This window comes from Argiope bruennichi, chromosome 7, assembly GCF_947563725.1.
Source record: "Argiope bruennichi chromosome 7, qqArgBrue1.1, whole genome shotgun sequence".
Lineage (NCBI taxonomy): Eukaryota > Metazoa > Arthropoda > Arachnida > Araneae > Araneidae > Argiope > Argiope bruennichi.
Genome location: NC_079157.1, coordinates 101,148,812 through 101,173,004, shown reverse-complemented (window position 1 = coordinate 101,173,004; position 24,193 = coordinate 101,148,812). Strand labels below are relative to the sequence as shown.

The 24,193-nt window shown below is 30.5% G+C and overlaps 1 protein-coding gene across 2 annotated transcripts in view; it reads right to left on the bottom strand.

Annotated features, from left to right (window-relative positions):
* The window catches only part of LOC129975715 (unconventional myosin-XV-like), a 351,522-nt gene that overhangs the window by 92,864 nt on the left and 234,465 nt on the right, over positions 1 to 24,193 (bottom strand). For both annotated transcript variants that reach the window (XM_056088888.1, XM_056088889.1), the window contains exons 34-42: positions 21,884 to 21,991; positions 19,881 to 20,195; positions 16,701 to 17,090; positions 13,220 to 13,446; positions 10,230 to 10,924; positions 7,523 to 7,692; positions 4,751 to 4,886; positions 2,949 to 3,070; positions 1,339 to 1,454 (exon numbers count right to left, since the gene is read on the bottom strand). In XM_056088888.1, the coding sequence (XP_055944863.1) occupies positions 1,339 to 1,454; positions 2,949 to 3,070; positions 4,751 to 4,886; positions 7,523 to 7,692; positions 10,230 to 10,924; positions 13,220 to 13,446; positions 16,701 to 17,090; positions 19,881 to 20,195; positions 21,884 to 21,991 (2,279 nt within the window). The remainder of the gene's footprint in view (positions 1 to 1,338; positions 1,455 to 2,948; positions 3,071 to 4,750; positions 4,887 to 7,522; positions 7,693 to 10,229; positions 10,925 to 13,219; positions 13,447 to 16,700; positions 17,091 to 19,880; positions 20,196 to 21,883; positions 21,992 to 24,193) is intronic.

The following is a 24,193-nucleotide window of genomic DNA, read 5'->3' as shown; positions in this document are numbered from 1 at the left end:
TCCTAAAAATGCGGATGTATTTATTTTACTAGCCGCATTTAGCGATCAGTTTGGCGACCTGAACTTTGACTTTCCTGGATATTAATCAATTAATATATGAAATGCATTTATTTAAAGTTTCACCTCGTTGTTTGATTAGGTTGAAAATATGAATTTACTGGAATTAGTCTACTACCAATTACTGCGAATACATAAAAAAAAAAAAAAAATGTAAATTCTATGAAAGCAGAAACCAAATTCCACGAAAGTATGCTATTTTTATCTCAATTTTAACATTGGTGGAAATATGTCGTTGAGTGATTTGATGGAACAATAAGATTCGTTTGAATTTCATAATAATGATAAAAAAAAAAAACATTGTTACAGATTCTGCATCAAATTCGTATTTTAAAAATTATTAAAATTAGAGCAGAAAATTGAGCAAATTAAGTACAAACGTAAAATTTATAACGATCATTTTGAGAGGTAATATTTTCTGAAGATTTAGCTGAAAAATATCGAAAAATAATTTAATTTCTAATGCGATTTTGGTACTTTTTCAAATCAAGAGGTCAATTTTTAAAAAGAATCCAAATACGGTTTTTTTTAATGATAAAACCTGCAGATTTGGATAAAATGCATATAAGCAAACATTGATATATATATATATATTAGATGAATTGCATCAAAACTTTAGAGTTTGCTCTTTTTATTTAATCATTATTATTATTTTTTTTTTTTGCTAAATCTTCTTGTTGAAATTTTAAGAAAAAATAGTTTTTCTATGCTATTATATAGACATGTAGATGAGATTGACTAAAATATAAAAGTTGTTTTTGATTTGGTCCAGTTATGAATTTTGGTGAGGTAAAAATTTTTAAAATCTGAATCTGCAAATAAATAATAATGCAAATCAGCATAATTTAAGACTCCGTACATCTATACTTATTTTTCACAGTTTCATGCGAAACTCTGGGTTCCAAAAAGTTGAAACAGAATATAGCCTAAATACTTGCACCTTGAGTACGATGATGAGGAGTTAGTTATAGGCTGCTCTTCATCTGCTTAGGAATGTTTATTGCATACTGCATGTGTAGAAGCGTCTATTTAGTAGACCGCGCAGAAACTTTTTTACATGGCGATCAATCCTTCAAGCTTTTTCTGCAATTACTAAACGCATAGCAAGTACCTTTTTATTATTATTATTAGAGCTGAGAATAGCTTAAAGCTGATGCTATGGTTAGGATTTTGAACTAGTTGAGGTATATTTTCAATGGATGTTAATTGTACTGGAACATCACTGAGATCACACACACACACACGCACGCAAGCACGGACACACAAAATAGACCGACTTACCTGATAGTATCGAGCACCCTGAGGTAGTCGCATATTGCGTCACGTTCTCTTCGAACCAATCTGACTCCAGAATGAGATATTCCTAAAAGCTGGACATTGGGTAGATTACGACCACCCTGTGGCATGAATTGGAAAAGGGTATTATTAGTAAAAAATTCGAAATTAAGATGCAATAGAAATTCAAAAAACTATTGGCAAGATTTTTTTTTTTTTGCATGCGAGTACAACCGATGGCAGTTATCCGATGAAAACACTAAGATTAATTCTGAAAATTTTTTGTGGATGCCAAGACGTTTTACGATGACTTTTGGAAAATGAAGAATTGATTGTCATGCTACTGTTTCATTGTATTTTAAGTTTTGAAGATGAATTCCCAATTAAAAAAATAGAATTAGATATAAAAAGAAGTGGCGCTCACTAACACAAATTAGTTGTATCAATATTTTAATTTATTGGGTTTTCTTAAGTCAATTTTTTAATAATTTAAATTTTTTTGTTTCGAATCTACAAGTTATGTGGATTTTTATATAGTGTTCAAATTTATTCCATGTTTTAGATGAAATTGAATTAATTATTTAATATTAAAAAAATCATTTGATGTAATGTATAGTGAATGTATAGTCGCAAACATGTAAAAAAACCCATCAAAAAGCTTAAAATCACCAGTTCAATAATCCTTAGAAAAAGAAAATGTGACATATTTCTTTAATATCAAGCTTTTACAAAATATTTATTAACATTATTTGCACTTAATTAATATCAATTAAATAACTTCGTGAATTTAAATTTATTATATACATTAATTTGTTTTTTCTTTTTAATATAATTATGCAAAAGTTAGAAACAAACTCACTAAGATTCGCTCACATAAAGCAAACGATAATTTCCATCAGATATATAATTGTGGCAAATGTAAAAAATTAAACCTACGATTGCAAATTTCAAGTTATTATGTGAGAATATTAATTTTTTAAGTCATTAACCAGTTTAATCGGGTTTGAAACAATCACGAGACTTCTTTATCGATCTCTATCCCACTCTCCCTAATATATAAAATGTTAATTTTTTTAAACTTTTATTTTCAATTTTTATAGCTGGCAAACAAAGTTTTGGAACTGGATCGATTTTGAGATGAAATAACAGCTATGATGTCATAGTTCTACGTCAACTTTTTAAAAACGCATCTGCTTTCAAAGAAGCATACGTAATAATAAAGCAATACTAGTAAAAGCAGGCCGACCTTTTAAAAACGCATCTGCTTTCAAAGAAGCATATATAATAATAATAATGCAATACTGGTAAAAGCAGGTAAAACAATATATGCGATTAAAAGATGATGATGAAAATTGCCATTTATGCTTTATCCATTGCCTACGCGGTTTTGAGCTTCAAAACCCCTTAATCAAAACAACATCATGTTCTCACATGATAAAAAAAATTAAGTTTGTAAACATACGATCATCTCGCTATCATTTAAATAAATATCTGAAGCGGATAGCAACATTTTAATAAATTATCGAAATAAAATTTTACTCAAGCGGCAAATTAATTATAATCTGTAATGTAAGATCCAAAGAAACACGAATAATAATAATTAAAAAAAAGCTTACGGAGATAGGGAAAAGCCTCGCAAAGTAGTTAGGGAAGTCTTTGGCGACATCTACGACATTTCTCTTCATGGTTAACTTGATAGTGTTGGAGTGGATAGTAGAAGACGTGATGCCATAACCATCTATTCAAATAAAGAACAAACAAGCATTAAAAAATGTCAGCAATTACAGATTTGTAAAATACTTGTATGAGATACGAGTCGGTTTTTCTGGATTCGTTTGATTATAATGTTTAAAAAAGTTTATTTAATGTACCAAATTGCAGTATTATGTAGTTTAATGGAATAAATAAATTTTTAATATAGAAGTTGGAAGTTTATTATTCATTTAATTGCATCAAAAATATATCTATAAACTGTTTGGTACATCTTATGTTTATTTTTTTTCATATAACCGTAATTATCTCAAAAATGTACTCCTATTTTTTCCCAAACAACTCTTAAAAATACAAATAAAAACCATCTACAACAGAGAAAAGTTATTTCCGATACATGGTGCATTGATGAAATAGAAATAAAAAACATGAGCTGTATATAAACGTAACCCCAAATAGTACGCAAATGTGATAAAAAAAAATCCCTTAAATAACAAACGGATTTTAAGGGAAAATATTGTTTTTTCTTGCTCTTAATAGGTCTTCGAAACTCACAATCCATCCTGTTTTGCAAAGAAAGTTGAGAACTGGTGTTCTTTAAAACTGTTTTTGTCTTTTCCACAACAGTTACACATTGTTTCAAAAAACTTCATCTAATATTCGAAGCAGGAAACTCTTCCAGCTTAGTAGAGCTTTTAAAATGTTCCTTTGTAGCCATTTAATTACTCTGATAAACTGTTTTTCAAAATAGCGAAATATGTGTATTTTTTAAAAACCTATTTTTCAATGTTAATTAATAATTCAGTCAAAAATTTGCCAATACGAATAAATTCCTTTTATACATCGTATTTACATGTAATAATCTATATAATTCAAAATAAAATTTATAAATAATTTGAATCCTATAAAACTCCAACGACTTAACAGACTTTTCTTCAATTTTTAGCTCACAAATATGCTGCATAAGAAATTCTTTATCGGAGATTTCGTCAACATTTCATTCAATAGTTAATTTTTTTAAGGATAAAAACATTATTTCCATGTATAGAAATGTTTATTTTATCTTTAGTGTTGCCCTTCTTGTATGAAATGAAAATATTATAGATATTTTAAATTATTACATTTATTACATTCGAGTTGGCATTCACAATGTTTAATCAAATTTTATATCTTTCTTTAAAAATTATTGGCAACTTATGAACAAAAAAATTTGCTTTCGATAGTTTTTAAAAATCATTTTATATCGTATAATTTTTCGGAAAGCTACACGGAATAAAAATCGTTTGAAACTGATATTCTCATTTAAATAGAAAATAATGCACACTATGAGAGGAGTTTTGTACTTTAATATTTTATACAACATTATTTACATTAATATATTAAATTAAATTTATTAATTAATAAATTAAATAAATTAAATTAATATAATAAAATATTAAATGTATTTTTTTTAAAACTAATGTGAAAATATTTTGATTCCGAGCCACGTCTTGTGATTCAGAATTTAAATAATTATTCGGATTAAAAGAAAAACATCAGCTCCAAAATTCTCATAATACAGATGTTACAAGATTTGAGGGAGAAAAAAAAACACTTGCGAGGTCCAACATGTTGTTATGTGTTTTGATACGAGATTAACAAGAATCGAGGTATAATATTCTATGCCTCTTCATACGCGTTGACAAATTTTAAAATTTGTGCACATTACCTATCAGCTGCTGCAGTTTTCTTTTTTCTTCTCTGTTCATTCGAATGCATGCAGAGGACGAGACGTCTTTTACGACTTGACAGAAGACCAGATGAAGTGCAATGGGGTTGTCCAGCTTTTCGGAAGGCGAGAACACCTAAATGAAGCCAAAAATTATTCAACTGAAATAACAGCTAAAACTATAGATTTTTTTTTTGGGGGGGGGGACAGACGACTTTGTTTTTATTGGATGTACAAAGGAATCTCCCCCCCCCTTTTTTATAGCTTTTAATTAACATGACCTCTTTCAAGTTTGTAAAGACAATTTTGTCATCGATTTTTTTTTCTCTAACTTCCTAAAGAGACAAATTTTAAAAATGCTTTTTGCGTTTGTTTGTTCCCGATGGCAATATTCTATTTCATTGTTTTCAAATTTTAATTATCTGTAAGCTTTATTATTATATTAATACAGTACTTAATTATATTAATATAGTACAATATAGTCAGTAGCATTAACTAAAAAAATAGTTAAGGGAAAAAAAAGGGAAAAAAATTTTAATGAAATCTACGATCACAAATTTCAAGTTATCATGTGGGAACATTATTATTTTTTAAGTCATTATTTGTCTTAATTTAAGTCATTAACCAGTTTAAACCGGTTTGAAACAATCACGAAACGCATCTGCTGTCAAAGAAGCATACGTAATATTAAAGCAATACTGGTAAAAGCAGATCAACCTTTTAAAAACGCACCTTCTTTCAAAGAAGCATACATAATAATAATGCAATATTGATAAAAGCAGGTAAAAAAATATATGCGATTAAAAGATCATGATGGAAATTGCCATTTATACTTTATTCATTACGTACGCGATTTTGAGCTTCAATATTCATTGCCTACACGATTTCGAGCTTCAAATTCCCATAACCAAAACAACATGTTTCCACATGATAAAAAAAGTAGATAATTATAAAGATAATAGAAAATCTACTTTTTGCGCATCATTAAAATGTGCATTAAAAAGCTTTCTATTAAATTTATTTCTTCATACAATTGTTCTTTATAAAGATAATTCCGACTATCCGATTCTGAAATTAGCCTTTTCATATATTCATAATGTTTTTTGATAAATCGGTACAAATGCTATATTTTCAGCCCCTCCATTAATACTAAATGTATCATTACAAAGTCAAATTCACAATATATAACTGAACATTTTTTTAGGCGGATCTTGTTGAATTGCTCAACCAATCAGAAGGAACTTACTTTTCCCGCCATTTCTTCCCATTGGTTACATATTTCAACTGGAAAACAACCTTGATATCGCGTCAAAAGGAACAAAGAAGCTAACTTACATAAAGGTACAGATTAAAATGAAATGCTTGGCTGAGGGTTAATTTGAAACCGTAATGAAATCATTTTCACTGCCTGTATTTTCGCTTTTTAACCCTCTCCCCCCTCCTTTGATGAAATAACGTAAATTTTTATTTTTCAATGACCTTCAAGATATGTTATGCACTATCAACAATGGTATGAAAACAGACTCAGACTGGTTTATTGTGCAGGACTACAACCACAATAGCTTTAATCCAGAATGGAATACTGATTTTTTTAATTTTATTTTTTTGATATTTCATAGCATAGCTGACTGGCTAAAGAAATGATGTCTGGATTTTCGGAATCCGTTTCAACTTAACGGATATAATTTTTAATTTCATATCATTTTTTAAAAATTCGTTTCCTAATTTCATTCTCTAACATTTAAAAATCATTTTTAGCACACTTATTTTAGTAAAAGTATTTAAAAATATACTTGAGATTGATGTCAAAAAATTAATGCAGCGAATTAGATCAAATTCCTTTAATTTGTCTATTTTAAAAATCAAGACTTCATCATGGTCTAATGTAAGAAATTAATTAATCTAGAATTTTGTTATACGATAAATAAACGTCAACCTTCCTTTCAGATTATAAAGCATTATTGTCTTCATATATTATTAATTACTAGAAGCATTTAGCAACCAGCTGTCCGCTTTCTATATTAATAGCATTAATTTAGCAATGTCAACCAACTTTGAGGTACTGCATCTTATTTTATTAAATGAAAGTACTATTTTAAATGCATACATGTACAGTAAATTTGATTGATTAGCTATGTTTCCAAAGTGTGAAATTAATCGCCGAACCGATGCAGTTTTTGAAGCAAGGGGTTTCTGTCAAAGTCTCGCAATATCACTCGAAAGTGAAAGACAATGGTGGGTAAACGTCTACTGAAGACATATCTAGAGATCACGAATATGAAATAAAAATTGGCAAAATCGGTACAGAGGAAGAAAATCTGCCATCTCTTTTTCTATACAGAATGTACAAGAACCACGGGTTTTGTAATTTATTTTTCAAAAGACGTTATTAATGGTAAGCGATCACTGATCTAGAAATTAAGGATTTTCATATATGATATAAAAAGTGGCAAAATCAGATTAGTGGTTAAAGTTGGAGAACTGGTTCTCTAACGTTCAGTGTTTCAAATATATCGATAACTTGACTGTTAGAACAATATTATGTGACAAAAATTTAATATTTTTCATGATTTCTACACAGCAACTGTAATCAGAGGTTACGAAATAAGTTACTGAATTTCATGTTAAATACAGGTTTTGCGTTCTTATAAAGAGCTCATTATTTCAATCATTTTTAATCAAATGCCATTACAACAGATTTTTCACTTCATAGATATTTCAGATGAGGGCATCTTAAAATTTTTCATCTGATGATATAAAAGTCACTCTTACCTCTTTTCTAACTCTAAGAGTCCACGAGACCTTGGTGTAGCTGTAGGATGGAGCAGTGTTTGGAGGAAATAGTTTGGTTTTAATGCTTTCCAAAGTCCTTTGTTCGGGGGTGTCCATTACTATCGGAGGCGCTGTGTCAATAGGTTTCAAGAATTCGGAGCTTTCTTCAACTGAAATATAAAACAAATTTCATTTCTTATCATTATGTGCTGAATTAAGATTGTATGCAAAGCAAAACACTTCTTAATGCATTTAGGCCACGACTGAAGTAGTAAGTTGATTACAGAAAAATGATATGCAAATTGAAATGACGCGATTTAAATACAAATATTTCGAGAAAGAATATGCGAAATAAATTTTAACAAATCCTTATATAATAGTAAAAAAATATTAAGAAAATAAGAATAATTTTTAAGTTAATTTTATTTAACTTAAACTGGGCGTTGAACACACATACATACACAGACGCACACACTTTGCTCTGTTTCATCTTAATTCTTCGTTGGCATTTTTTTTTTTTTTTTTTGTCTTGGTGGTATCTCGGTACTAATGATTTTTACCATCTTTCCTTTGTTTATTTTCGGACTATCTCTGATGGCTGCCTGATTTAGTGCTTAGTGAAAGATACGGATACATGAGCGTGTTTTTTTTGTTTGTTTTTTCCTTCGCTGTTCAGAAACAGATCTGTTTCTTAAACATGAAAACTTGATCTTCATATCCCTGTCGATTCACTGTATTTTCATAAGTTTTTTTATATACTTTATATAACTTTATTTATATTGTTCGTGAAGGTGGAATTTAATAAGAAATTTCTCACTCATTTATTGATATTTTAGAGTTTTGAAACTCGCTTTAGTTATGTGTTTCCAAAGAAAATATTTTAATATTTTTTAGGAATCATATCAGCCATTCGCTGGATTTTTATTTAGTTTTCATTCAATATGAGAAACTCCATTTGGTATTGGAATTTGAGAAAAATTAGCCAAACGATCCCCTGATGATAATAAAATATGAAACATATTAAAAACTAAAAGGCAAAAAAATACTAAAGATTTATTCTTTTTGCTTTGACCTCTAGATTTCCGAATTTTTTCCCCCTGTATATCAACGAACTAACAAACTGAATTAAAGTTAATGTTCTGCTTAAATTTTTTTGATTATTTATTATGCATTTTTTTGTGTTTCACTCGTATGTTTACGTAATTAAGTTTCGGAATTTTAAAACGTATCGAAACTGATTAGAAAGAAAATATCGATAAATCTCAGATTCCACGAAATTTTGATTCTCTTGCACATTTATGTAGTAATTGTCAAAACCGTGCTAAATCAAAGTTCAAATTTCACTTATAAAGAAGTTCTTCATCGTTTGTTCGTATCAGTCCAGTTCAAATAATGGATGACATATTAATAATTGATCAAATAATTGATAATATAATTGATATTAAAATAACTAAACGTATATAAATAAAAAAAACCCTGATGTTTAAGCGATTTTTAATATACATGAATTTTCAAAACTCTTGATATGAACCTCAAAGGGGTGGATCGCTATAGCGTCATTATTTTATCAAAATGCCTTATGTTAAATTTGCCACAAGATTTCACTGACGCAGAACACATATGTAAGCTTGCTAGAAGTGTTCTCAGATTGCTACATGTTGTCACAAAGTGGCGAATTGTTCCATCTAACATATCAAATCCTTTTATGTGATAAAAATGTGGCCTTTACTTACGGGCACATTTTGAAAGCTTTCTTTCTATCGGTTGTTACAAGATTACATAACCAAATTTCATTTATCCAAGGCTTTGCATTTTTCAGTTATCGCATTTATATGTATGGTTGAAAGACCAACAAATGGTCACCCCCTTCATGAATTTGACTTCAAATTCTATATAATGATCTACACTTTAGAAGCTAAATCTGTGTACCAAAATTTATATGTCCAGATTTTTAAGTTTTGCAGTTACGCGTTTATTTGATTACAGCTAAACTTCTGAGGAATGAATATCGCTTAAAATTTGGCAGAAATCTAAATCTACAAATTTGATGTAAAAATTAGACCACATTTCATTGGTCTATCTCAACTCGTTTGTGAGCAATCGTAAATATTGGCAGATACATATAATTCCATAAATGTGTTGTTTTCTTGTATACTGAGAAAACTTCTTTGTATATTTCGACCTCAGGGAGGTTTAAAATGTGAAGATAAGCAAAAATCACAAATTCCATTTCTTCACGAAAATCACGAATTTTCATTGTTCTATATAGTTATCGGAATTCGTTAACGAAAACTTCAAATATATTTCAACTGCAACTGAAAAAATTCAGTCTACAAATCCTCATTAAAATCGACATGAATGTAGTAATAGACTAAAAGTTCCCTATTTATGGGTCCGCTTCTAATTTGGAACGACCTCCAGCGTTCATTGAGTAAGTTGCGATCAGTGATTCTTGTTTATCTCGATACATTTTCTGCTTTCTTGTGTACAACAACCACCCCGCCACCATCGAACGATGCAATATTGACAGGAATATCTGTTGTGGCCGACTGCTGTCTTAATCATAACACGTCCATAACACCGGCCGATTCCCTGAACTGACATTCTCAATATATCTTTTGACTTTTAAAAGTTTGAACCAAGAATTTTAAAACATCCTATTTTGTGATAAACATTCTAAGAGTTAAAAAAAAAAAAAAATACTTACATTCGATTTTATCTGCAGACATTCTATCGTGCATCATTTTAGGTGGGGATATGGGAGCAGGCGGTTCTCTGTGCTTTGGCACGACAACTGAGCTAGGAGCATAATAGCTGGAGGAACCAGTTATTGATGGGGGATGGTGCATCTTCGATCCAAGAGGGCCTACAGGTGGGGGTGGATGTCCCCTCGAACCTCCATACATCCTTGGGTCATCCCTGTACCCATTCCTTGAAGAACTGGCCAAACTTTCTTCATACATGATACTTCTGGAAGAGTTCTGGCTGGAGTGGTCAGTCATCAAGGAAGAATGAGGTCCAAAGTACTTGGATGAAGACTGACCAGAAAGGTAGTCCGTCGCCTGTTGGGTGCTGGTCCTAGATGGTAGAACAGCACTCATGGGATGGCCCAGTTCTTCCCGAAGTTCTCGGATCTCACGGCTGGCCCGTTCCATCCTCTGTACCTGGGATTTGACCAGATTCTCTACCACGAATTGTTGACTTCGGCCGCGATATTCGGACGGTAAATCGGGATCGTATGGCATTTCTTGGTAGCGATCGTTGCGAGAACGCGGCATAGAACCTTCCATGTAATCGCCACTGCCGCGAAGTTTCTGTTCCAGAAGATTCTTTCGGCTCTCGCAAAGTTTCTTGATTCCTCCCTGGTCATCTTGGGGTTCTTCTATTGGAAATACTTTGGCCCTGCCATAAAAAAAAGAAGCACATCCATGAGTTATATGTAAATTTTATGAACTATTGAATTATAGAAAGATGATTTAGATTGCAAAGTTTTAATGAATAACAAATGAAGTATATTTAAAGGAAATATGATGGGTTTTATTTTTACAATACTAGGCAAATTAATTCTAAAACAATAAACATAAAAAGAATTTAAAAATAAATAAAAGCAGTAAAATTTATAGTAAGTATGGTCCACTAATTTAACATACCCTACAGAATTTGAAATTAATTACAGCGTACAATCTCTTACAGGTATTACCCTCACCTTTAAATACGAGAAGCTTGGTCATGATTAATATCTGGGATTTCATCATTTGCAGATTAAAGTATTTATTAATTAATGCATGAAACATAATTAATCAAAATATTCTACCGTTTCAAGGATTAAAAAAAAAGTTGTCATTGAGAATTATTTTATAATGTCTCATTTTGAAGAAACTCATGATTAGTTTCAACTGAAGTAACAAATGGCTGTGAGTTGTGACTAGGGATTCCGAATACCGGTATTTTGAGTCATTTTACAATTTCGTAATAAAGGTATTCACAAATTTAAATACCGGTTTTTCGGTATTTACTAGAAATTTTTTAAATTGTCTCCACTATATGTTCAGGGATCGCCAACATAGCAAAATAGGATACGTTTTTGTTTTTATGTCTCCCTAACGGGCGAAATTAATTAGCTAATTAATGGCTTCATTAATTGCTTAAATCTAAATGAGCGAAACATGGATTATCCCTGAAAGAAGATATTGTATCCATAACGACTGATGGAGCAACAGTTATGAAAAAAGTTGGAAAGTTGATTGGTGCAAATCAGCAATTGTGCTATGCTCATGGAATTCAATTAGGAGTAATAGATGTATTATACCAAAAATATAAAGAACGGAAGAATCCAAATACTGTGGATATAGAAACTTCGGATTCCAACTTTGAAGAGAGTGAGAGTGATATTGACAATGAAAATAATGACAATGTAATTGTGGAAGTTGATATTATTAATGAGGATGAAATATTAACCCATCAAGAATTGCTTCCTATAATTTATAAAGTTCGAAAAATTGTTAAGATATTTAAACGTTCCCCTACAAAAAATGCCATATTACAAAAATATATACTAACTGAAAATAAAACAGAATATATGTTAATAATAGATTCTAAGACACGTTGGAACAGTTTACTCCTAATGATGGAACAGTTTGAAATTTAGAAATCCAATCCAAAAAGCAATAATCGACTTAAGCCTGCAAATTAATTTTTCAGACAGTGAATTCGAATTAATATCCAGAACTATATCAGCTCTACTTCCAATAAAACTGACTATAGAGGCATTGTGTCGGAGAGATTTTAATTTATTAACATCTAATGCAACAATAAATTTCATGTTGCAATCATGAAAGAACAGCACACATCACTATCTGAAGAATTATATATTACATTGAAAAATCGCACAGAAGGGCATACCGAAATAGAAAATGTCTTATGGTACTTACATAATTATAATGATTTTAAAAATGAAAATGAAAAAGAAAAGAAAATAATCAATTCAAATCTGATTAAGTTTATAGTAAATTTTCTTACAATTTTTTACCCACAAACCTATCCACATTCAGAAGAATTCGGTTCAGTTATCGAAGATTATGATGACACTAATGTCGATAGTGAAAAGGAATTGTCTCTTGAACAAAAATTAGAATTAGCGATAAATAAAAAAAATTCAACGAACCAAAATACAATACAGAAATCAGCTATATCCAAAACCATCCGACGAGAAACTGATTTATATGAAGATGAGGGATTAAGAGGTAAATACTTCGAAAAAGTATATCGCGTATTGCCAACAGTATCACCAACTAGCGTAGATGCCGAAAGAGCGTTTTCGACAGCTGGTAATTTTTACACAAAATTACTTTTTAGCTTTAATGACAGTACAATGGATGCATCATGTTGTTTTAAGATCACATTTCAAAAATTTGTAATAGTACCACAGACTGATTAGTGATATTTACACTTTTTTCGTGATTTAAATAAATAAGTTGTTCCTTTTCTTTTTTGTGATTCTTTATATACTGTTATAATTTATAAGTTCCATATTTGTGATATTTACACTCTTATAAAACTGGCAAATAAAACAAAGAAACACCTTGTTTTCTTTCTTTTTCTAAAATTTCTAATACCGGTATTAATATCTAAAAAATACCGAATACCGGTATTGAAATTTTGGTCCGGTATTGCAATCCCTAGTTGTGACAAACTTACCGCGTTTCTTTCTTGTTGGTGGATCGCACACTGTGGTCCATGGTGAGCTGCTCGAGTTTAGCTTTCATTTCCGAGCTTATTCTAAGCTTTCCGATGCTGCCAGGCGATGGTTTATCGTTGCCCTCGAAAGCGCGGACTATGTCCGTATCCTCCTCCTTCAGGTCGTCTAGGCTTTGGCTCTTTTTCATGAGCTCTTGGCTCGATTGTTGTTGCTGCTGCTGGTACGTCTGAAAAATATAACGAATGGTTTATATGACAGCACAAAAAGTGATGACTTTTTTTGCTACTTCATCGGATTTGATTGTCTAGAAAACAGCAATATAAAATTTATAACATAAAAATCAGTTTCGTATTTTTAATCGAAATATAGCTGTTACATTTTGAAATTGATGGTTTTGAAGTTCGAGGACCTCGCATTTCTTTGAAATTCTTTTGTTGGAAATTTGTCCATTTCATTCAAAATAATATTCAATTACAATGATGATTTCATGTCATCATCGTACCGGAATGTTATTTCGAATGAAATAGGCAAATTTACAACAAAAGAAATTGAAAGTTCGTGACCTCTGTCATTGGCTTAAAACAAGTTTTTTTTAGTTTATCCATTTATTTTTTATTTGTCTCCTACGTGACTACTATTCTAAAAGGACGATAAATTAAAAAATAAAATATGCCACGTGCTTTAAGTGAAATATTTGATTAACTGCATCTTACAAAACAACTTTAAGCAAGATTTTATTTTAATTTCAAGATTAAAACATGGAAAGTATAAAATGGGTTTATTAAGTTCATATTTGAATTTTGATCGTGAAGTAATAAGAAAGGTATTCAGGAAAAACCACGTTGTTTTGAAAAGTGACTGCATAAAGAGTATAGAACACGAGACACCATTTCTATTTCAAACTTCCACGCCATACTATTAAATATTACATGAGTAAATCAGATTCATTGTGACTATCATTTTTTAACAAATTTTTATCACAGATTTTGTCACAAATTTTTCATTGCATGCATGGAAATTTAGTACAAAAATTAAAATGTTAATTTGCAAAAAATCCAAATATAAATTAATAAACAAAAACAATTTCTTTTAAATATCATATCTGAATTAACTAGAAAATACGATTCAAATTCTATAGATATAAACGTTTATTATGATAATTCATAACTATATATTCGTAATAAGCCACGAGATATCCGATTTGAATGCTTCTCAAACAATTTACGATGATTTATATCAATAAAAATATCAAACTAGATTATAAAAACACATTTGAAATTGTTACCATTATATAAGACTTTTGATGATTTTGGTGAAAGTCGAGAACTACACCAGCGTCTGTCTAACCTATTTCTAACTAGAATAAAATGTTGACGAAAGAATAGACAAAGATTAGGCGCTAACAAAATGTTAGACGCAATGCACCTGGCATTAAATCAATACAATCCTTTTCAAATAAGTACCTCTTAATAAATTTTCTACGCACGCGAAGTTCGCAATGTATAATGATACAAAAGGCAGAAACGATTTATTCCGTGAAAAATTCGACGATTAATATCAAAGCATTGAGAATAACTTTTTTTAAATAACATTTTAAGTTCTAACATTTGATAGTAAAATGAAACAACAGACAAAGATGGCGGACGGATTTGATGCGGTCGTATATTTTGCCATTTAATGAGCTCTGAAGGTTCTTTTTTAAAAAGCAAACTATATTTCAGATAATTAGGGATTACATTTAAAATATGAAAGGGTCTCAGGACTCTTAAACTTCAAATTTTCCGGTTTTTGAAAAAAAATATATATTAAAGTCCCATCTCTTCTGAAAATTTTGGTACAAAAATTTTAACGATATTATCAAAACTTTCAAAGTTACCGAGAAAAAAACTAAAATAACGCCGATTAAATTTAAATAGTCACTTCCTCTGCCGGAATGTCAAAAGATATACAACCACAGTATTCACTGATGAACATAGGGTCAAAAAATTTAAAATTTCAAAAGAAATGGAGTAACAAATTACCTAAAAACAACGCATATGCTTTTGGTTTTTTTTAAAATTTGCATTATTTTGTTCAAATTCTTTCTTTACTATTTTTTTTATTTTATTTTAACGCCATTTTTTTGAAAAAAAAATTTAGCATGAATGAAGCGTATCTCAAAAACTACTTATTCTATTAATCAAAAAATTGTGACACATGCCAAAATAAGCTTCTCTGTGACTTATACGTTAATGTTTAGATACATTTTTCACAGAAAAAAAAATCACTTGAATTTTACTTAGATTTTTTTTAAAATTTTTAAGATTTTTAAAAAATAAAATAATTTTTTTTAAGTTTTATAAAAGTATGTACAATTTCAAAAATGAATATATATATATATATTTTTTTACAAATCAATATTAATTTTGTAAATGTTTATCAATTTTTAAACTCAAAATCCTGCGAGCGGTAAAATACTGGTTTTTAAAATTTTGAAAGAAATTCCCATTTATATAAAACATATTTAATTTTTTTCCTTCAAATTATATGAAAACATGAGAAATAATGCAATTGTATATGAATGTTTTATGGTTAAATTTTCAAATTTCACAAATGTTTCATTTATAGATTGTTTGCCAACGGTTTCTAAAACCCTCCGTTGGCAAACAATCTATAAATGAAACATTTATGGTTTGAAAATTTAACCATAAACGGTTTCTAAAACCCTCCGGGCCGCGGTGGCCTGGTGGTAAGATCTCGGCTTCGGAACCGGCGGGTTTCAGGTTCGTGACCCGATTCCACCGAAGAACCATCGTGCAAGGGGGTCTGTTGTACGTTAAATCCGTCATGACCAAACGTCCTCCCGCGTTTGTGGAGAGGGGAGTGCCAGCTCAGGTGTCGTCCTCGTCATCTGACCGCGGTTCAAAATTACTAGGTCCGTCCCAAAATAGCCCCAGTGTTGCTTTAAAACGGGACGTTAATATAACTAAACCAAACCAAATCTAAAACCCTCCGTGCTTTTGCGCATGCGTTTGGATGGGTTTAATTCGGCAAAATTGGGATGAGAAGAAAGCAGAAAGGAATAGATGTTCACATTTAACAATAATGTATATTCTGGAAATGCGCACATCCTTCCACATTTCACCCTTAGTGAAATAGAATCGTCTACAGTCTGTATATTTTCTGTAGGCGGTTCAAGGTCACACTTTCTACCTCGTTATTGGTTGTCTGGTACCAGTAACGCGATAGAAAATGTGACCTTGAACCGCCTACAGAAAATACACAGACTATAAAAGAGGTCGTCTCGGGATACTGAAAGGAATTATAGATAGGTAGGAAAAAGTATGGTGTTTGCTTCCATGGGTAATTGTTGAGAATTCCGAGACCCCTTAACAAAAGTTCGAGTCGAGGAAGACATGGCTCCATCTTTGATTGATAATGATAACATAATGATGAATGAATATTGATAATGATGATTTGATTGATAGTCATAAGGTTTACCTGACCAATGGAGAGGGAAGCTTCACCATTCAGTCCCGAACCGGGTTCCATACTCATTTCCGGAAAATCAGTCCCATCCTCTGATTTGTCCCTTTTCTGTTTGGAAGCTTGCTTGAACTCTAGGAAACTGACAGGAGGCGCACCGTCGTCCCTGGGAGGCGGCCACCTCCATTTGCCGATTCTGACCGTCTTGGCCCTCCCGTACATGTCCTGGTATTTGGCTTGACTATCCGGGGACATGGGAGGAGGAGGTGGTGGTGGAGGCGGTGGTGGTGGTGGGGGAGGAGGCACACCGAGCATTCTGTGTTGTTGGGATCTAGGAGCGGACGGAGGGACTGTCTCACTGCCACCTGCTTTGCTCCTCAGCTCACTGAGAACGTCGCTGAAAACCTGCAGGAAAACATGACGAGTTTTTGGATTTAAAAAACAAAACAAAATAAGCTTCAAAAATTATATGCACAACATAAAACTATGACGTTTTGATTTAAAAATCTGCTGAGAGTTCTAGTCGCTTAATGGATGGGCATTTTTTATAACATACGGATAGAAAGATAAATATTTGTTTGTATATTTTTTTTATATAAATCTACAATTTTCATCCAAACTTAATAATATTTGGTACACGTGCTCTTCAAAACAAGAGGTGAGTTATCGTCAATTTTTCAAAGACCAAAATATAACCTAATAAAAAAAATTAAACAAGTCTTTATGTTTATTTCGGTTATATTTCCCAAACACTTTATCTCACAAAAGTTACTTTCCCATTATCTTAGAACTCAAAACAGTGCCTTTTTTTATTTAATTATCACCAATTTCCATACAATTTTTTTCTCTAATTTTAATTTTTAAAATTAATTTAATACATAAATGCAAAAATGTTTTAATTATTGTAATAACATTGAAATTAATTTCATTCAAACCATTCAAAATTATTAAAGATAAAAGATTTCTTTTTTTCAGACGTTAAATCCAAAGCAGGATTTTTATTTCTATTTTTATTTCGTTATATATATTTCAGGAGATGCATGGCCGGAGAGAAGAAACTTGGAATTTTAACTCGATTCGTTTCACTACGGGAGGCATTACGTACAAGGAAGAAGCGATTATCAAATGACTTGTCTTTACATCGCGATGCAAGAGAAAAGTGATCGAAATTTTTCCCTTCAATGATTTTACTATGAGATGTTGATAGGGATTTATTTGACACGTGTCGATTTAAGAAAGGGAGTCTTAGGTATCTAAAAGAATGTTGTAAGCATTAAGGGTTTTATTCCTTCTTTCGGTGCGTGAGAAAATGCACTAGTCATCAGTTCTCTAGAGCGAGTGCTAAATAAATAAAAAGTGGGATTGAATCAGGAAATAAAAGAATATTTTAGAATGAAGTTATTGTGGACTAATTTAAAATAAAAATTAGTAAATTAAGATTTAAAATATCATTTCTCTCTCTCTCTCTCTCTCACACACACACACACACACACACACTCTCTCTCTCTCTCACACACACACACTCTCTCTCTCACACACATTCTCACACGCTCTCTCTCTCTCACACACACACACTCTCTCTCTCACACACATTCTCACACGCTCTCTCTCTCTCTCTCACACACATTCTCACACGCTCTCTCTCTCTCTCTCACACGCTCTCTCTCTCTCACACGCTCTTTCTCTCTCACACACACATTCTCACACGCTCTCTCCCTCTCACACACACATTCTCACACGCTCTCTCTCTCACACACACATTCTCACACGCTCTCTCTCACACACACACATTCTCACACGCTCTCTCTCTCACACACACACACATTCTCACACGCTCTCTCTCTCACACACATTCTCACACGCTCTCTCTCTCACACACACATTCTCACACGCTCTCTCTCACACACACACATTCTCACACGCTCTCTTTCTCTCTCTCTCACACACATTATATATTATATATATTATTTAACTAGCACGTTCAGAAATATTAAGAATTATTTGATTTATATTTGAATATTAGACAAGAAATAATACTGATAGCCAAAGAGAAAAAACAAAACAAACACTATTACTATTGTCTTTTTTTGAAAAGAAAATAATGAAAGAATTCCGGAAATAAATACATTTAGGAAAATTAAAAGCAAATAAAATTGGTTTTGCAATATATATTTATATTTAAACAAGTTCTTCAGGGATTAGAATTTGTTTAAAAACATTTACTATCTTAAAATAAAGCTACCATAAATTTCAGCCAGACTAATTTTTAAAAAAATTATTTTTCAGTAATATCCCAATTAAATCCTCAAAGGTTCCAGTAACTGTCTTGCTTATCTTATCTACTAAATATGAGTTTGTAATTTATTTTGAGAAGATTAGAATTTTGCCCGTCTTCATTTCAATGATAAATATATTTTATTTCACCATTTCCTTGTTTCTCAAATGACAAATAAAACGAAGGATTTTTTTCATTTACTATAAGAGGAATATTTTATTAAAGGAATTAAAAAATATTTCTGAGATGTAACTTAAAACAAAAACATTAATGAAATGCGTTGAAACGGAGACAAAATTACAACTGCTCTACAATATATAATTTTAACCACATTTCCTATTTTTAACTAATTTGTCCATAAAATAGATTAAAACTGCTTTTATATTTATAAAAAAAATATAATACTGTATAATTTCAAAGAATTAAATGTAACATTTTCAAAAGAAAAAGACACTGTCACTATATGAATAGGGTATTTTTTTTTTATTCTAACATTTATTCTTTTAATAATCCATTCTAAAATATGCAATTCCGTTATGACGGAATAGAACAGATTCATTAATCGGGCATAGGGCAAGTTTTAATCGCTATACCAGGAATGATAATGAAAGATACTAAAACAGCAATTCAAAACGAATTTCTAATGGCTCTTTAAAATAGTTTTCACATCATAGTTTTATTAAAATATATATTACTTATTAAACAAATAAACCACAATATGAAAGCAATAATATTAGAGACTGAATAAAATGGATTTTATTTTGATTCCTTCATATCCGAGGAAGCTCCTTTCTTTAAAATTCAGACACAAGAACAACACAGCACCTTCACCAAACGATATTTCAGACACCGATACCGGGAAGGTAAGTCACACACACATTCCAAAGGCCGCATGAATGAATGAAAAGAAGGACACTTACCTCATGCGGCAGGTTGGGCTTCGGAAAGATAGTCTTCTGCACGGGGGATGGAGGCCTGACCTTGGGGGGACCAGACGGCAAACCCCCAGCGTCTGGACCGGCGGAGAAAATGGAGGCCTGGTTGAAGGAGAGATTCGTGAAGTCGGGGGGATTCAGACCAGGTGTAGTCGTCTGCAAGAGAGTTGAAGGAAGGTTGGGGGATGTTATGATGGGTGGCAGGGGCCCCAGAGCTGGCGACATAGCCCCCGGAAACTGCAGGGATGGCGCTTCGGCGAGTAGGGAAGGACCCACTGGAACAGGGGAAGCTGGGCTCACCTGTTGGAAAAAAGGCAATGAGGATTAGCATTAAATCACACTGAAAAAGATCGTAGGAGATGCGCGTAAGGAATACGTTTCTTCATTTTTTTCAAGACAAAACACCATAATCTCAAGGAAACAGTAAAGGAATTTTTAAATATAATAAAACTCCAGTTATTCGGCCTCCTATTATCCGAAACTCCAATTATCCGAATGATTTACATAAGAGGACGAGGGGGGAGGATAAGAAACAAATAAAATCCTTTTGGTAGAAATAGAGAAGTTGATTGTTTTATTAGCGCAACATGTTGCACAACATTGCTCCACGATATAGTGCTACATTCAGAATAATCAAACAACGTCATGGAATTGTCTTGTGCTAACAAGGCGATATGTTCAAGCAGTGACATTTTATTACTGTATGAAAATGTAAAAATATAAACAATTTTGTTTTTGTAATCATTAAATCAAGAAAATTTAGTTGTTTTTCTGCATTATTAATTTCCTAACTATTCGGTTACCTGATTATCCGGATCGTGTCTGCTTGCAATTCTTCTGGACTTTTAGAATTTAACTTTAAAAGATGACGGCATTTAGTTCATTAAAATAATTCTTCAAAAATAGCATAAAGTTATTGATATGTAAAAATGGCAAATGAAATATCGAATTGCTGTAAAAGCTCATTTCACCTTTTAAACGAACTGTTACTGAAAAAAAAAAAAAAAAGCAAAAATACTAAAATATGCAGAGAGTAATCGTTATGATTTTCTTAAGGCACTTTTCTGAACACAATTGAATACTTACTTCTTTAGTAACACTAAATTTTTTTAAAAGCTAATGTTAAATTATATTTAATTTGCAAAATTTAAAAAATTGAAGAAATTACAAAAATAATTTAAGTTTTTATTTTTTATTTTTAGAAAAACGAATGATAATAATTGCCAGAAAATTATTTTACACATATAATATAACATAGGGAAAAAGAAAAACTGTTGCTACTTTTTATCATTTTTCTCTGTATTCCTTCGAATCATGTTCACATTATTAATTCAAAATTTTTTAGAGAATTTTCAATACAAAATTTTGAAAAATCATACTATAGTAAACCATTGTAAAAGAAGATCAAATTCAAAACCTTTCTCCCTGGTATTTTTGAAAATAATTGCAATGTATAAAAATAACTATAAATATAATATTTTTAATCCAATTTAAACCAGAAAATAGATTTTAAAGTTTTATTTTTTAGTTCATACAAAAATTGTTTAGAAGTTAAATATTTAAAGAAAATATTTTGCTTTTTTATATCTTAAAATGAAAAATCAATATTTGATTTATAAGAATAAAATATTTTGCAGCTAAAGTTATCTGTAAGAAAATATTGAAGCTATAAATATTTAATTAGAAGCTGCAATATTAAATTAAATATTAATTTAAAATAAATTAATATTAATTAATGCTAAATATTAATTTAAGTTCAAAATTCTAAGATAACCGAAATTCCTAACTTCATTTAGATGTTACTACTTATCCATAGATGGCAGTACGATTGCAAAAGGTAATCAAAGAAGTTCAAAAATCATCTTCATATAAAAATTCTTTGATTTGACATAAAACTAAATAAAAATAAATTTTAAGATAGAATAATTTTTCTTTCGGCTCAATTTTAAAGTTTTAGAAGCAACAGTACATTAATAAGTTACACTTACCGTGCTATTCGATAGAAGATGTTGCAAAGCTTGATTTTGCTGCATTAGATGTTGCTGAATCTGAAGATTTTGTTGCACAGCAGATGCTAAGAATGCCCTTTGCTGGAGCTGTAAAATTACATCCATAAGAAACAGATTTTTAAAATAAATTTCCATATCATTAGTAACATTTATATGCTATACAAATTTAATTACATCTCTACTAATAATAAAAATCAATGTGTATTAATGCTCTACAGGCCAAATTGTTTGACCTACAGCTACAAAATTAAGCACATATATACCTTGGAGGTGGAAATACGCTCCTATTTTTTGGGAAAATTTAATTATGTTTAATTAATTAAAAATTAAACTAAATTTTGGAAATTTTTCAAAAATTTTCAAAACTTAAAAATTTCTTTTTTTTATGGTGTCAATTCAAAAGTCGTGAAATTTTTTCTTCAGTTGCGGCAATAAATTTTTTTTTCTCGCCTAATTTTGCAATAATAGATACTCTTCAAAGGTGCCTAGACTAATAAAATTTTAACTTTTTTTTATTATTATTTAAATCTTTAAATTAAAACTTAATAAAAAAAAGTATAATTTCATGGAACCAGCATATTTAATTCTTTTCATCAAATCTTTTAAAAATTAATTTCAAATAAATACAAGTTTGAAAAATATCTAAGTGTTATCCGGTACTCGATGAAGTATTTTTATTTTTGAGAGTAAATAACATGAAAACTAATACATCAGATGAGCCCTTTTCCCCAACTCCATTTTTAAACAAAGTGTCGAAGAATCCTGATGTGTCACAATTTGTTTAAGAATACCAAACAGCAATTCAAACAGTTTTTAGAAAATGATTTTTTTAATGCACGAATTCTCTAACCCGTATAATTTTAAAATTAAATTTCTGAATTAATTCAGAATTAATTGCGGTTATTTTCATTTGCAGAAAAAATATTCAGATCTATTTTCATAATAAGATATAATTTTCAAAATATAAGAAAAAGGAAAATATAAAATTTTTGGCATTATGACAATATGGAAAAGAGAAATGAAAATTATATGTAAAAAATCTGTGCGAAAAATTATTCAATATGAAAGTTATTTTTGGATTTCATATATTGTTTATTCTGATTATTATATTTTTAGCTACTATTTTTCTTCATAAAAAAATCAAAAATCTATAAATGTGTTGTATATATACTGGTTTAAACTAACGCACATTTTTTTTTTTTTTTTGTACTGGCTGAGTTTAAAATTGTTGCATAAAGATTAACTTCAATTCGATTGGTTCAAACAATAAGAACTCTTTACCACTTAATGTAAATAGCATCAACTAAACACTAATTGTATCTCCGGATTATATTGTAAACAATGCCAGACACTAATTATCATCAAGGAATAATTTCATCACGCTGCATTTGCACAATTACAGGAAACAAAGCGCATCAGTATCCAAATAACATATCCAGCATACGTGCTAAACCATCTAATCCATTATCAAATTTGCATTGTTTAACCATTTGCGGTTGGAGATGATACATGTATCAAGTTTATATGTAGGGCAATCCGTAAATAGGCTATACTGACTCATTAATTTTCAGTCACGTTGTGGAAAGTTAAATATGATTAATGAGTAAGTATTAGTGTACCAGAATATATTTATATATATATTTTTAAATAATCATTTGCGTTCTGACAGGAAAAAATAAGTCACTTTCCCATAAAGAATTCTAAACAGAACTAGAATTCTACCCAAAGATATTTACATCTGATAAGGAAAAAAAAAAAACTGTTTGTTTTGCCAAACTTTATAGATAAATAACTTCTCTTATAATTTGGAAATAAATGGAAAATTAAATATGATTAATCAGCAAGTATTTATCGTTTTTTAATAATCGTTTGCGTTCTGACAGGAAAAAATACATCAGTTTCCCTGAAAGAATTCTGAACTGTATTACAATTCTACCAAAAGACATTTACATTTTATAAGCAATTTTTGCGTTCTGATAGGAAAAAAATATTGTTCGTGTTGCCAAATTTTATAGCTAAATAACTTCTTCTATAATTTGGAAATGAATGGAAAGTTAAATATGATTAATGAGCAAGTATTAATCCACCAGAATATATCTATATTTTTAAAAATAATCGTTTGCATTCTGACAGGAAAGAATACGCCAGTTTTCCCAAAAGAATTCTGAACTGTACTACAATTCTATCAAAAGACATTTACATTTTGTAAATAATCGTTTGCGTTTTGATAGGAAAAAATAGCATTAGTGTCGCCAAATATTATAGCTAAATAATTTATCTTACAGTTTA